Raw genomic sequence first — 15,872 nt, 5'->3', positions numbered from 1 at the left:
AGATAATTTTTATCAAATGCAAAATTGATGTCATTCGTGGTTGGCTCTTGAACAAGTCACAGCTCGACCTACTTGTCCAACTGGGGCTCTTTCCCATTCCTCGTTTTCCCCTCCTGACCGGTCCTGAAAGTAAGCACGTCCTCTCTCATCCAGATCTATGCACGCCGATTTCCTCCGCTTTCAACATTGTCCACATCCCGAATCCTTCCCCACCCCCACCCACTCCTGGTGGAGTCCTACTGGTCCCTCAGCTCTCAGTTTGACTACGGCCTCCCCCAGGAAACCTTCTCTTACTACCATTTTTCGTACAAAATGTCTGCTCTGTACTTCCACAGTACTCTGCATTAGTAAGCCTCATACAACACTGGAATTTTCTATTTCTTCCTCTAGACGGCAAACCCCAAGGCAACAGAACAAAACAGGGCTCAGTCCTGCACCATCCTCACAACTGTTCTTAAGGGTGAGCCCGTTGTTGAAGCACTGGGTCAACTCACCTCACCTAGGGCCTTGGTCTTTTTGTGCCTTGTAGAATCCAAAGCTAATATGTATGGAATACTTGCTCGGTGCCATATACTCTAGAAAGCATTTGGCCTGTATTATCTCACTTAATCCCTCTCTAAAACTCACTGCCAGGGAGTCAATGCTGACTCACAGTGACCCCCTGTGGGTTTCCAAGACTGTAACTGTTTAAGGGAGTAGAAAGCCCAGTCTTTCTCCTAAGGAGCTGCCGCTGGTTTCAAACTGATGACCATGCAGCTCGCTGCCCAACGCATAACCACACCACCAGGCCCTCAGTAGCTTAATGAGCACACTGTTGTCATTACCTAAGTGTATCAGCAAATGATTGCTAAGTACAAATTATTTTGACATCGTTAAACATTTGTTATTATTAAAGAAATAACTATACTTTTCAATTAAATCAGTGACAGAATTTTTCTCCAAAACGTCATCTCTGTCACCTTCAACAAGACATTTCTAAGTGGCAAGTTTTAAAGAGATAATGTTGCTATTTTTGAAGGAAAAATTTGGCTGAATCAAATTTTAAAGTCTAGAAGAATTGAGAGGAAGCTAGATAATGGGACATTCGCAACCCAGAGCAGTCGCTCAAGCACACGTCTCTTCAGTTAATGAATTCATAAATGAGCTACTCCTAAAAGAAATCCTAACTTTATTAAAATGCTGTGAAATAACTAGTAAGTAATCTTTATATTTCATCTTCCTGTGAAGATGCAAATAATTACAAACGAATAATATAGTGTTAAATGTAGTGCCACGTAATTTCCAACAATTGTAGAATACTCTAAATCGAATAAAGTGTTTCAAAGGAGTATTGTGTAAACTGCAATTGATTCAGTGTGCAAATTCCAAGACTCATTGGCGTGTCATCCAATAAGTTTAGTACATCTACATCAAGAGTTTGGGGTAAATGAAATAGAAGGTAAAATCCAGAAATTAGAGTGCACAGCACATAATAAGGATGGTTGATTTTTGTTTTGTTTCTTCACAGAATTTTCTCACTGGGTTGAGTTGCACGATGTAGTCTTAGTATAGGTCACAATGAAAAAAAAGTTTGGAAATTCTGTTTCAGGACATACTTAAGAGACAATGAACTAGATATGATACCAGCTGACTGCTGATCACTCTGAAAGGTATCGAAATAGGAGGTCCAGCGCTGAGTGGGAGAGAAATGTGAAGCAAAACTAAAAATCCTAAAAATGGACAGTCTTACTCCTTCCATTGAAAACTCTGAGTCTATAGCCCTGAGACATAGTCCAGGCCTAGAACTGAACTCACCTCCTAGGTCAAATGTCAAGCTAACAAAAAGCAGGATGGCGAGCATTAGCACCCAGTAGGCAGGCAAGCAGCAGAACACTCCACCCTAAGAGGTAAGGAGGGCAACAACTGCCCATGGATGAAGCTCTGAGGCTGGAAGGGGAAGGAAGAAAGGGTGAAGGGAACGAGAAGCACATGGAGGACCTGGAAAAAATGGTGCTCCAGCGTGGGGATTGAAATCAATGTCACAAATCAAAATGTATATAAATTGTTGAACGAAAAACCAATTTGGTCTATAAACTTTCACCAAAATTACATTAAAAAACCGATAAAAGTCTCATTATGCTATTTTGCTCAGCAGCCCAGCACACTATACAGTACTGGAAGCTTTTATAAATACTCTTCGTATCTCAAAGGATTTATTCACATTCTTTCCTAGTAACAGAATTAAAAGCCTTTCACAGTATTAAAATTTAATAAGGTAGAATCATGAGACTATAAAAGACTTTAAGTACCTCACACAGTGCCAATGGAACAAATATTTGCTGAATAAATAGATCTGGTCTACCTCCTTAGCAGGAGGCAGGCCCACCCCAAACCTCCTGCAGTCCCACAAGATTTGATCAAGTTCTCCTGGATATTTCCTTCCGTGGCACATTCCATGGGCAAATACAAACTACTCTACGCTCCGTTATATCTCCAGATATTTTAAAGAAGAAACCCAAAACAAGTGTGAACTTTCCCCCAAGAATAAAATGTGTATTACTAACGAAAGTACTTTGCTCAGGCACTTTAATAGAATAAATTGAAAATAGAACATTTTAAAACTTGCTTTAAAATCCAGATGTAAAAGCCAGCCCTGCTAATACTTTCTACAGTGTTCGCATGCAGGCTGCCGAAATGTGGGCCCAAAGAAGTCATGGCAGCTGCTGCTCCCAACCACGACAGTGTTCATGGAAACATCCTGTGGTTATAATGTATCCATGTCAGTGGCAATAGTGGCTGTGGGTTATCATTCGAAATCACCAGCTGCTCTGAGGGTGAAAGGTGAGACATTTTACTCCTGTAAAGAGTGACCATCTCAGACACCCACAGGGGCAGTTCTGCCCAGTGCTATAGGATTCCTGTGGGTCAGAATTGACTCAATGGTAGCAAGCTTGTTTGTTTGTTTGTTTGTCTGTTTATGACCTTGATGTTTTTAGGCAAACAACATCACATTGGTGTTAAGAGGCTGGCTCCAAAGAGATAGTGACTGGGGTCTTAAAAGCTTGAAGATAAACAAGCGGCCATCTAGCTCAGAAGCAACAAAGCCCACATGGAAGAACACACCAACCTGTGTGATCGCGTGGTCCCGAAGGGATCAGTTATCAGGCATCAAAGAACAAAAAATCATATCATTGGCTGCACACCTCCATGATACGATCGCTGAAGACAAATGGGTGCATAAGCAAATGTGGCGAAGAAAGCTGATGGCACCCGGCTATCGAAAGAGATAGTGTCTGGGGTCTTAAAGGCTTGAAGGTGAACAATCGGCCATCTAGCTCAGAAGCAATAAAGCCCACAGGGAAGAAGCACACCAGCCGGTGCGATCACGAGGTGCCAAAGGGACCAGGTATAAGGCATCATGCAAAAAAAAAAAAAGAATATATATATATGTGTGTGTGTGTGTGTATTATATTATATATATATATATATATATATATATATATATATATATATATATATATATATACCATAGTGAATGAAAGGGGAAGGGCAGAGTGGAGACCCGAGGCCCAAGTGTCGACCACTGGAAATCCCCTCATAGAGGGGTTTAGGAGAGGAGATGGGTCAGTCAGGGTGCGATGTAGTACCGATGAAGAACGCAGATCCTGGATGCTTCCTCCCCCCAACTACCATGATCCGAATTCTACCTTGCAGGACTGGATAGGGCAGAGGTTGTATACTGGTGCATATGGGAGCTGGAGGCACAGGGAATCCAGGGTGGACGATACCTTCAGGACCAGGGGTGTGAGGGGCTATGCTGGGAGAGTGGAGGGCGAGTGGGTTGGAAAGGGGGAACTGATTACAAGGATCCACATGTGACTTCCTCTCTGGGAGATGGACGGCAAAGAAGGGGGAGAAGGGAGACTCCGGATAGGGCAAGGTATGACAAAATAACAATCTGTGGATTATCAAGGGCTCATGAGGGAGGGGGGAGTGAGGAGGGAGGGGGAAAAAAAAAGAGGACCTGATGCAGAGGGCTTAAGTGGAGAGCAAATGCTTTGAGAGTGATTAGGGCAAAGAATGTACGATGTGCTTTATACAATTGATGTATGTATATGTGTGGATTGTGATAAGAGTTGTATGAGCCCCTAATAAAATGTAAAAAAAGAAAATGATTAGGGAAAAGAATGTACAGATGTACTTTATACAATTGATGTATGTATATGCATGGATTGTGATAAGAGTTGTATGAGCCCCTAATAAAATGTTTTTTAAAAAAAAGAGGCTGGCTCCAAACTATTTTTCTAACATGAATTTTTCTACCTAACATGAATTTTCCTCACTGAAGCCCATGTCAACATTCACTGCTGTTAACATTCCCAACCTAATCCATCTTAAAGGAGCCTTAGGAAGACCGTTGGAAAATAAACACAGACCTCTGATCATCTGACCTGAAAAAATATAGTACTTTCTTTTGACTAAAGCATGACATTTTGATTAATAAAAATCTTAAGACAGCAGTTCTCAACCTGTGGGTCACGACCCACTGGGGGATGAACCACGCTTTCACAGGAGTCACCTAAGACCATCAGAAAACACATATTTCCCATGGTCTTAGGAACCGAGACACGGCTCCTCTATCCGCGGGCCCGCCCACATGCAGATACACCCACATAGGAGTACCTGGCGTGAAGACTGTTACCCATGCTACAACAGGCTTCAAGATAAAATGTCATTTATTTGGCATTAGAAATAATATTTCACAATATATACTAATTACATATTATTTTGTGATTAATCACTATGCTTTATGTTCAATTTGTAACAATGAATATATATCTTGCATATCAGATATTTACATGATGATTCATAACAGTAGTAAATTACAGCTATGAAGTAGCAATGAAAATAATTTCATGGTTGGGAGGTCACCATGACATAAGAACTGTACTAAAGAGTCACGGCATCGGGAAGGTTGAGAACTAATGCTGTTTAACACTAAATTATTTGAAGTCAGTTTCAACTAAATTCAGAAAAACTTAATCTTAGTACAAGCACAATCAGTGGCTGTATTTTTGTCCTTTTAGTTGATAATGCATAAATCTTAACTATCAATTAAATAATTTTGAAAAGAAAGAATATAGCATCCGAATGTAACTACGCCTCCCATTTATTGACCATGTCATTAGCTGACATTTCCTTACGACAATGCCAACAGCACCAAAATCTGATCATCCCGTCAGGAATGATGGAACCCAAGGCCAAGGTACAAAGCGAGAGTGATGCCGGCTGTGACGGTTACAGTTATGGGTCCACTTGGATGGGCCATGATTCTCGTTGCTAGTTATGTAACGGTGTTATGATGTCATCTGTCAGTTGTGTAACTATGCAGTTATCTTCCATTTTGTGATTTCTTGTGAGCACCCTCCATAATGCTAATTTACACAACTTATCTGCACAGTTAGGGCCTTTGGATAAGTAGGGAGAGAGTATATATGCATATATACATACATGTCCATATAGTTGATTGCAATAAAAATACAAATATGCCCCCACACAACATAATTTTGACATACGAACGTAAGCTTCTAGGGGCCATCGTGGCATAGGGGGCCACAAATGGGGTGGCTACCTCAAGGACAGAAGATGGAACCCACCAGTAGCTCTTCAGAAGAAAGAAGCCTTCTGACGCTATCAAGATCTATAGCCATGGGAATCCAAGGGGCAGCTCTCCTCTGTCCTATAGGGGCACTATGGGTTTCATGGGGTTGTTGGGGGTTCTGTTTTGTTGTGTTGTCATAGCTGTTGTTGTCTTTTGTTTGGTTGCTTGAGGTGAAACTTCGAGCTTCCATTTTTCCAGGTAGACCCTTACTTAGTCAACGTGTTTTACATTTGTAAGACCGCAGAGTTATTTGTGAGCCTAATTTAATCTATTTCATTTTTAAAAGAATTTCAATGGAGTACAAGTAGAACGTGACTCCAGTAAGAGATCTACGTCGTTTCCCAAAATGATAAATAAATAAGTAGGTAAATAAATAAATAAATAGGACCATTTGAAGCCCAGTCGATTTGTGGAATAGACTTCCTTTCAATGTCTCCTGCAACTTCCTGATACTAAAATAGCCACTCCTTTAAGAGGCAGCATGCTCTTTGAAGAAGAGAAGAGTTCTCCGAGTCATCCACTTGGGGAAGTCAGAATCCCACCATTGCAAATGTAGTCTTTCTCATAATCTTTCCACTGACATAGAGCCATGAACTGTGTCTGGGCCTCTGGACAGGATAGCGCCCCAGTGAGGGGTCAGAGACCTGAAGGCCGAGCAGTTCCTTGTTTCCCACTAACGGGTTCTCTATCTTCTAGCTTTTACTTTTGTTATATTTTCATCAGCTTGACTTGCTCTGGGTACATTGTTTCCTGTTTGGCTCATTTTCAGGGTTTTCCTATCAGTTGAGTAATGCTGGCGGCACCATGGAGAAGCACCCGGCGTGTAACTGAAAAGGCAGGGCTTCAAACCGCCAGCCTCTTTTCAAGATCTCAGTCTGGGGACCCTGGGGGGCTCCCCGCCTCTGTCCGCCAGGGGATCTCTGAGGAGCGCTGGGCTCCGGGCGCACAGGGACTGGCACTGGAGGGAGGTGAAAGAGGACGGGAAATAAACACGTTGAACTAACTGGTGGCGGTTCCCTAGGACATACACTGATGCGATTTCTTTACATTTTCTTATGACAACTGAACACTTGTGACCAAACTCAGGGGTGAGCTCCTTTCCTTTACTAGGCCCTGATTAATTAGTTATTCTTTCAAGACATTAAAATTCCTAGTGACAAAAGATCAACTCAGAACCCTAACATTCAATGTGGGTAAATGGTCATCCCCTGATAGCCATTCGGTTACAGTCTGATTGTGCTCGTGTATATTAGGGTATATTTCAGAGGTGCGTTGTCACTGGGCTCATGCTCTTGAAGCTAGGTTGTTTGTTTCTTTATTTTTTGGTAAATGAAATCCAGGGACGTCGAGCCTACAGGAAAAGAAACTATAACAAGGGTTTGGGGGAAGAAGGATAGAGAGGGTGGGGCAGGGAAGAGGGGGATGATGCCAAGAAGTCCAGGAAGAAAGGAAAAGTATGTCTGGGAAAACATATATGATTATGGAAGACATTGCCCAACTATGCTCAACGTAATTGAATTATGGAATGATATGACATATTTATTAATTCCCAAGTCACAGCCAATTAAAAAAGAAATGAAAAACAAGCATAGATCCAGGAATGGGTTTGGGCTCACACTAAATCCTAGCCCCAACTTAAGACTTAAGAACAATTAGTTCTTACATCGTGGCCCTGCTCACTACTCACTGCCAAGAAATGATCACTGAAGATAAGGCTGCTCCAGCAAAGTGTGGGGAAGAAACCAGGTGGTGCCCAGCTATCAATCAGCACAGTGTCTGAAATCTTAGTGGCCTTGATTCAAACAAGCAGCCATCTAAGCGAGGAGTCAACTAAGTCCACACGGAAGAAGCACATCAGCTTGTGTGATCCAGAGATGACAATTACAAAATTCAAATATGGTGAGGAGAAAAGTATCAGAGCAAAAATTATGAACACCTAATTTGTAAAGGGCTTTGGGGGATGGTGAGAGCCCCAAACCCACCTGCAGAGGATCTAGTCAGGCTGAGCCACTGGCAGATCCGTGCTATCCACAGGCCAGAGTCTGGAACTGCCTTACTACAAGGCAGGGACCATTGTAATCTTGAATATGCTAGATAGACCTGATACTTGGCCAGATGACAATGCTATAGACGGGACCTGAATTTGTTCTGGATGCAAGTATCTCTTACTGGTTCCACGACAGAAAATTTTCCCCTGGTTTGTGAATGTTATTGGGGTCTACTCCTTCTTACGTATTATTTGTATTTGTGTCTGTTTACTATTATGTTTTTATCCTTACCACCTTAGTGTGATTTTGTTTTTTATTGTTTTCTGTTGAGTCTCAAAGCTGTGAAGCACAGGAAGAGTGGATGCCTACTGAGAATAACTGAGTCAATGGAACAGAGAATACAGCGATGGGGGGATGGAGGATGGCTGATGGGGAGGGTAAGGGGATCTCTGGAGTCAGTGGTGGAGACTGGAGGGCAGAGGCAGCACTAGGACGGACTGTGATGGAATCTCATCTTAGAGGCAATTTAACCGTGGGGGGGGGCAAAGCTTTAAAAAATTAATGTGCGGATGATTGTACAATTCTCCTTCATATGACTACATGATCGAATGATTGAATTATATAATATGTAAATTACCTGCCAATAAAACTGTGGAAAATAAATAAATAAGTTAATGTGGGTGAAGTGTGCGTAGTTTGACCAAGATAAATAATGTCATTAAAATGTAACCAGAAAAAGAGTCATTTGGATAATTACTATAGCATATAAAATTTTGCAGCAACAATCAACAATATCTTTGTAAGTGTATATATATGTGTGCGTGTGTGTGTGTAAACATTACTGTATGGGTATGTATATATGTGTACATGGCACATGTATATATAATGTCCATATATGTGTGAGTATGAATATACATTAATGAATATAATAAAGCACACAGTGGGAGCAGTTATGGATACTTCATAGACATAACCAAACACCTTCAGAGTTTGGTTTTTCTGGGTTTGAAGGTGTAGGACCCTAGTCTTGAGCAATTTGGTCAAAAGTTTGTGTTCTACATCCCTGTTTGATGATTAATGTCTGGGGTCTTCAAGTATGCCAGCAGCATGGAAGATACAGCTACTGGTCTCTATTTGTCCACAGCAAAAGAGAAAGAAAGAAGACCAAGAATCATTCTTTTAAAAACTAGATACAGAAATAACATGAACTCCACTACTCCAAGGGCAGAAAAACTAGATGGTACCTAGCTACTACTACCAACTCTTTTGGCAAGACAACAAAGGATGGATCCTAATAAAAGGAGGAAAAATGCGAAAAAGAACATCAAAATATTTTAAAATGTAGATGTCTGGACCCATTGAGATTAGAGGACTTCTTGAGATGACTGACTTCATACACTCTTTAGACCTTGACCAAACTATATCCCCTAAGGTCATCTTTTAGCTCAAACCCAGATTTGGTTCACAAAATAAACATCACCTAGGACTACTGCACTCCTTGAAAAGCCATGTATATAAAACCAAGCAGTGAACAATTACTTTAAAAGAAAGATTTAAAGGGGTAGGGCAAGTAAACTAGATTACTGGAAACAGAAACGAGAATGCTCATGCACTGTGAAAAAATGTAAACTATACCACACTAGCCAATGTCACTGAACAGCGTGGGTAGAAACTAAATGTGAATCTAATCTGCTAGGCCAACTTTCACAAATTGACTAATAAAAAGGAAAGAGGCAAAGCTAGAAGTGGTCTTTTAGCCTGTTCTTTATAATTGTCTCATGGTGAATAGACACTGATACGGTCAATTCTGACTAAGGGGCCCTACGGACAGGATGCAGCGGCCCTGTGAGTTACCAGGACTGTAACTTCACAGGAATAGAAAGCCTCACCTTTCTCCCTCAGAGCAGCGGGTGCTTTTGAATTGCTGACCTTGTGGTCAGCAGTCCAGTGAGTAACCACTACACCACCAGGTCTCCTTAGAATTGCTTACGAATGTAAAATGATACTCTAATGGGTAGTAAAAATCAGCACAGGTTATTTTTTAACATGTATCTTTGGGATGAAGTGATTTCTTCAGTATGGTTTTGTCACTCCCACCAAATATTTTTTTTTCCTTATGGGTCTGAGTGAAAGAAAGTAGGTTATAACGTTGACAGGATTATGTGATTCAGTTATGAGTGGTTGTTAATAAACCTCATTAGAATTGTAAAAGCTTAGAATTCTACATCCTAATGTGCATACGATGAGCTCTCCCAGCAGTTGAAGGGGAGATCTCATGACCACCAAAACTGAAGGATCAGGAGTAGAGCATATCCTTTGGACTCGAAGATCCCTGCGCATTGAACTTTCTCAACACAGGTGCAGAAAGTGATGAAGCCGGAGGAGTGGCAGCAACAGAACTGAGAACCAGAGCACCAAACAGAGGGGCGGACAAGGTAAAGCTGATGCCTTTGGCTCACTTGTGGAGTGGGGTGCCTCCAGGTACTTAATTGGGAGTGAGAGCCAAGTACCTTAAGAGCGAGGTGCCTTTGGGGGCATTTATTGGCAGCACAGAAAGAGCTTTGTAACATTCCCCAAGGACAGCAGAAGCTAAATAGGAAGTTTTGTAGTTGAGAATCCAAGGACCAGTAAGAAGAGCATCTACACACATGGTAGACAAGAGGCTTCCTTGGCTGGAAGAACTTTATATCCTGAGCATTCTCATCCTAAATTGTAACCTGCTAACTTCCCTAAGAAATCTCTTAATGGTGAGTAGTCTGTGAGTTCTGTCTGGCCACTGCAATGACTTACGTAAATGCAATGGGAGAGCAGCTGGCATCAGAATTGGGATGGCGGCATGTCTGACCTCTTCCCCTTTCTATAGTCAGAGGAGGTCAGACACCCTCTCATGTCATTTTTATAATCTTAGACAAGTGAATAATAACTCAGAATCAAAACTTACCCACACCAATTCTTGAACCTCTATTACTGAGATGGCAAAAGCAAGTAGAATACTTGATTTTTCCTTAAGCAAGGAAAATCCCGATCTTATGAAGGGCAAATAAAATGAATTTTGTCTGAAGTAAATTCTTAAAATTGCACAGATCCTAAAGGCAGGGGAGACCTGACACCCTGCAGTACAGTGTAGAGATGACTGATAGTGGCAGCTTCCAATTATATATTTTGTCTTACCTAGGCCATTGAAGCCTGTTTCCTCTTTTCTTTAATGCGTGCATAACTTAAAAACATGCATAATTTCTCCAGAGAGAACAAATATAAGACTTTTCCAAAATATTTTATGTTTCCATTTCCTTTTTTGAATTTGTATAATTTACCTTTGCAGATAAAATTTCTTAGACCTTTGGCACCATGTTCCAGGAAAAGTATCAGCAATCTATAGAGTCTATCTTTTAACAAAACAAAGTGAAAAATATTTCATTGCATTAATATCCAGGAAGCATCTACAGACACATTTTTACAGTTTCCAAAGATTTCTTAAGATAGAGCCAGCATATAGTTTTCAGGTATCTTAATAGTGGCAAAAATGCATTATGATGTATTTCCAGAGTGGAGCTTTTGATTAACTACTCTTGACACTAGATAGCATTTTGGTTGGTTTTAGGGGAAAAAATGGGGGAGGGGCATGATTTTGACTTATTTTCCATAAACAAGGACTTTGCAGAACATGCTTTTGCTTGTTAAATATTTGGGCTTTTTGTTTATTTCCTTTCCTTTCATTTATCCCCCCACTAGGTGTCTGCCTAGCTCAGACTCGCACAGAAGTTAAGGAGCTGCAAAAATATAAATTAATATGAAAGATTTTTCAGTAAGAAAGCAAGCTTCCTTCCATTCCAGTGAGTAAAAGAAATCTTGCAGGTCAAGACCTACTGTGTCCCTGCTTGCTTGAGCAGCATTGTCACAAGAGCTACAACTCTGGCATGGCGCAGGTGCATGACTCACACAATCCTTTCAAGGATGCTCTCACTGCCCAGAGAAATGGGGGGACCAGAGAGGAGAGAAGGAACACCGTAAGTGTTTCGATGTTTATATGAGTCCCAGATGTAACCTCTGGTTTGATTAGAAGAATTGGGGGTGATTATGGCTTTCACACCTCCACTTTCCAAAGGCCAATATTCAGAAAGTAAAATAACCATATGAGAAGCAACTTGGCCTCTCAGGTAGCTAGGGTTGCTTTTCTAGATAGCATGATGCTACCAGAACTTCACCAAGTTGTTCTTCATTAAAGCCTTCTGTGAATGCTAAAGGATGCCATCTACCTTGAGATGCAAACTGTACACACGTTCAGCTGCTTTAAAATCCTACCACCGATTCAAGATAAAGTTTGCACAGCTTAGCAACATAGATTTTGGCAATCCTAGTCTTGCCCACAAGCACAGTCTAACAGAAAAACAAATCCATGGCCCTTCCGTTCATTCAGACTCTTGAGACCCAGTGAGTTAGAACGCTCTGTAAGATTTTCTTGGCTGTAATCTTTACTAAGGTAGATGCCCAGATTTTTCTGGGTGAGTTCAAACTGAGGGTATTCGGTCAGTGGTCTGGGCCACGCCCCTTGTGCCAGTCAAGGACCTTTAATCACATCAGCCAGTACTAATAACAACACAGAATATCCTATTTCCTTGCTTTTACTTCCAGAGCCTCTCACTCCTGATCCCCCAGTCGCCATTCGCTCCTTTACTTCTCCAACTAGCTATCAGTCCCTTTTCTTTCAAGATACAATGTGCATAGAGCTCAGTTTCAGACCTTCACCACCGCACGTCCCTTCATCACCTTGCAAAGATTTCAATTAAATTTTGCTTATTGCTTCATCTCCCCCCACAAAAAAAAGACAAACCCATTCCTATAACGTTGAATGTGACTCATGCCAACTTGTGATTTTACATTTAAAGGGTTAAGGTAGATAACTTTCTCTAGGAGCCAGCATGCATGTATGTATGTATGTATGCATGTATGTATGTATATATGACTGTATGATTGTAATGTTACTTCATAGTTAGAATGACTCCCCTGGATATATCACTAGCCATACTGGACAACTGCAGGTGCATTTTCAATTTTCCATCGACGTGTCTGATCCCTACCCACGGCCATCAAATCCATTCTGACTCATAGGGACCCCAGAGAGCCTTTCCCAGACTACATCTTTAGAGGAGCAGACAGCTCGGTCTTCTCTGCCGCCAGCCACTGTGTGGTTAGCAGTCCTATGCTTGTCCTAGAGCGCCACTGGGTATCCATGACTCATTCCCAGTAGCCTCAAATGAGGTGCTCAGTAAGTGTGGGTATGAAAGGGTGAAGTTAATGAACTAGCAAAAGCCTCCGACCCTGTATTTGTTTGGAGCAGAGCTCATCACCCGTGCATAGGAAGGTGAGGGGGAGGCAGACTGGTACCCCTGGAACAGTAATCCTCATTAGGCCTCAGGGGACCACCCATCCTACCCACTGCTTTAGACTGATTGCGATCCACAGCCACCCAATCGGGCAAAGTAGAACTACCCTCGGGTTCCAGCGCCTGTCAATCTTTGTAGAAGCAGACCACCACATCCTTCTCCTGGGGAACGCGGGTGGGATCCCAGGGCCCATCTTTCAGTTAGCACCTGAGCTCTTTACCCCTTAGCCACCAGGCCTCCTCAAGGGCCGCTCTCGGTACTACATGTGTCCTAAACCCAAACCCAAACCAAACTAACTGCCATCGAGTCGGTGCTGACTCATAGCCATCCGGTAGGGCAGAGCAAACCGGTCCCTGTGGATTTCCGAGACTGCAAATCTTTAGAGAGGGCGACAGTCTCCAGTTTCTCCCACACAGAGCAGCTGCTGGGTTTGAACCGCTGACTACGTGGCTGCCGTTCCCTGCAAGGCCCACAGCTGTGCTCTTTCACCCAGGCCACCTCGGGACTGTCCCACGACACTGCCGCCTTGGGCGCGTAAAGAGCTTGCACAGGGCGGGAGCTCGTTCGCGGACGCCTGTGCGGAAGCGCCGGAAGCGCCCGTCTCTAGAAGCGGTGCTGGGGTGCGCGGGAGGAGGCGGGAGGGCCGTGGGCGCCTGCGCGCGAGCCGCCGGGCGGGCGGGGACCGGGGCCGGGGAGCGGCCTGCGCCCCGGGGAGCGCCCCACCTGGCCCGGGACCGGTTACCTCTCCAGGGCCCGTAGGGCGTGGCTGATGAGCGGCCTCTCCAGCACCAGGCAGAACTGCTTCGGGGTGGGGACGCCCATCCGCTCCCCGCACCCCCCGGCGGGCAGCACGGCCGCCACGCGGCACCCGGGCCCGGGCCGGCTCAGCGACGAGCCCGCGCCGCCGGGGCGACTCCGGCCAAGGCCCGGCTTGGGCGGCCTGCAGGCTCCGCCGGGCCCGGGCTCCATGGCGGCGTGCGTGCGGGGCTCGGCTCGCGCGGAACCACAGCGCCCGGCGGCGGCCGTGCCCTCGGCCTCTTGGGCTGCGGGGTGGGGGCTTCGAACGGAAGGGGCCGCCGCGGGGCGTCTCCGGGGGACGGACGGACGGACGGACGGACAGGCGCGGCTCAAGCCGCCGGCTTTTCTCGCACGATGGCCGCCGCCGCCGCGGCTGCAACCCAGGCCCAGCGCCCCCAGGAGGGTAGTGCTGAGCTTGTCGCTGCGCCCGGGCTGGCCCGGAGTCGCCGCAGGTGAAGTGTCACCACTTCCTGCATACCTAAGGGTCCGATAAGCCAAGGGGCCAGCGACAGGGTCGGGGTGCGCGCCCTGCACGCGCTTGCTGAAGGTATTTGGAAGCGGCCTGCATTCAACCTGCAGAATAAGGCAGAGCGGGGTGAGCCTCCAATACCTCACTCAGATCAACTTGCCCAGGTGTGCCAGTTCCCACCTTAGCGAAAGGGTGGGTGGGCACGTGTTACTGTAACAATGCAATCAAACTAACTGCGTTGGCTCCTGAACTTGACAGTGCATCCCAGTCATCACAGGATCTCCAAGACTGAGAGCCGGCCCACTCCCCCTCAGAGCCTGGCTGTTTTCGTTGGGTTAGTGGGTGGCCTGGGTGTGGGCGTTTTAAAAAGATGCCCACATAATTCTGGTGAGCGAACACATCTCTGAAGCACAGCAAGGATACCAGTCGTTTCTGGGAACGGGCCTGCGCGAGAAGACAAGCTGGTGGCGCAGGAAGCTGAGAGTGCACCGGAGCACCAGTATTGCTTTGGGGGCTCAGCAAAAGACACAGAGTGACCCATTTAATGCTCCTGGCGACCTGACCTTTTTCCGGGAAGGAAACCAAAAATTCCCTGCCATCAAATCGATTCAGCCTCATAAGCGACCCTATCTATAGGACAGGGTGGAATTGTCGCAGCGGGTTTCGAAGACTTAACACTTCCTACCCTCTCCTTGTCCAACAGAGTGGCCGGTGGTTTCCAACTGCTGAGTTTGGCAGCCCGACATAACCCACGACACCACCAGGGCTCTGGGGAAAGAAAGAAGGGTTTTTAATAATTTGCTTTAAATTTCCCAGCAAATGACAGAATAGGCTTTTATGACCCTGGCACGGGGTTAAAAGGATTCCAGGCAAGAAGCTATCTTGCCCTTACTTGGCCCTGTCTTTGCGGACAGATTTTACCATGAAAATAAAGTGACCCATTTGGAACTCTGGAGTCCTCTTTTATTACATTTCTGGAAAGGGCACTCCGTGAAGGCAGCAACCTTGTTTGTTTGTGGGGGTACGCCAGTTCCTGGAAGAGAGCAGACGTTCTATGCAAACTTACTGAATTCATTATCTATTGAATAAACAATTGACAATTTAAGTGTACCCCCCAAAATGGAATTTTTTTCCAAAGCAATGTTTTTTGTGTGTGTGTTGTTTTTTTTTTTACAAAACAACCTGATCACCTTCAAAGTCCTCTCCATTACACTGAATACATCTGTCAAATCTGCTACTCAATTCTTGGAAACATTTTTCAAACTCATCTGGATGACTGATAGCACCTCCCTCATGTTTTTTCTTTTCTACCATCAAATTACTGTCCTATCAAATCCCTGTCCTATCAAGTCCCTCTTCATTCTCAGAAATAAAAGAAACCCCGTGGAGTGAGGTCAGCTAAGTCAGGTGTGGAGGGCAACAGGCACACTGCTTTTTTTGCCAAAAGCTGGTGCACTGAGATGACTGCGTGAGCAGGTACGTTGTCGTGGTAGAAAAACCAGTCCCACTTCTGCCACAAATCAGGCCAATTTTGCCACACACTGTTAGGCAATCTTATCAGAACCTCTAAATAGAAAGCTTGATTAACAGTC

At 44.3% G+C, this 15,872-nt stretch overlaps 1 protein-coding gene across 1 annotated transcript in view; it reads right to left on the bottom strand.

Moving 5' to 3' along the window:
• The window catches only part of CRPPA (CDP-L-ribitol pyrophosphorylase A), a 304,763-nt gene extending 290,571 nt beyond the window's left edge, over nt 1-14,192 (bottom strand). Inside the window, exon 1 of the mRNA XM_075558343.1 lies at nt 13,756-14,192. Coding sequence (XP_075414458.1) covers nt 13,756-13,982 — 227 coding nt within the window. The 5' untranslated portion in view covers nt 13,983-14,192. The remainder of the gene's footprint in view (nt 1-13,755) is intronic.
• Nucleotides 14,193-15,872: the final 1,680 nt, after the last annotated feature.

This window comes from Tenrec ecaudatus, chromosome 9 (assembly GCF_050624435.1).
Source record: "Tenrec ecaudatus isolate mTenEca1 chromosome 9, mTenEca1.hap1, whole genome shotgun sequence".
NCBI classification, from domain to species: Eukaryota; Metazoa; Chordata; class Mammalia; order Afrosoricida; family Tenrecidae; genus Tenrec; species Tenrec ecaudatus.
This window is presented reverse-complemented; position numbering and strand designations above follow the sequence as displayed.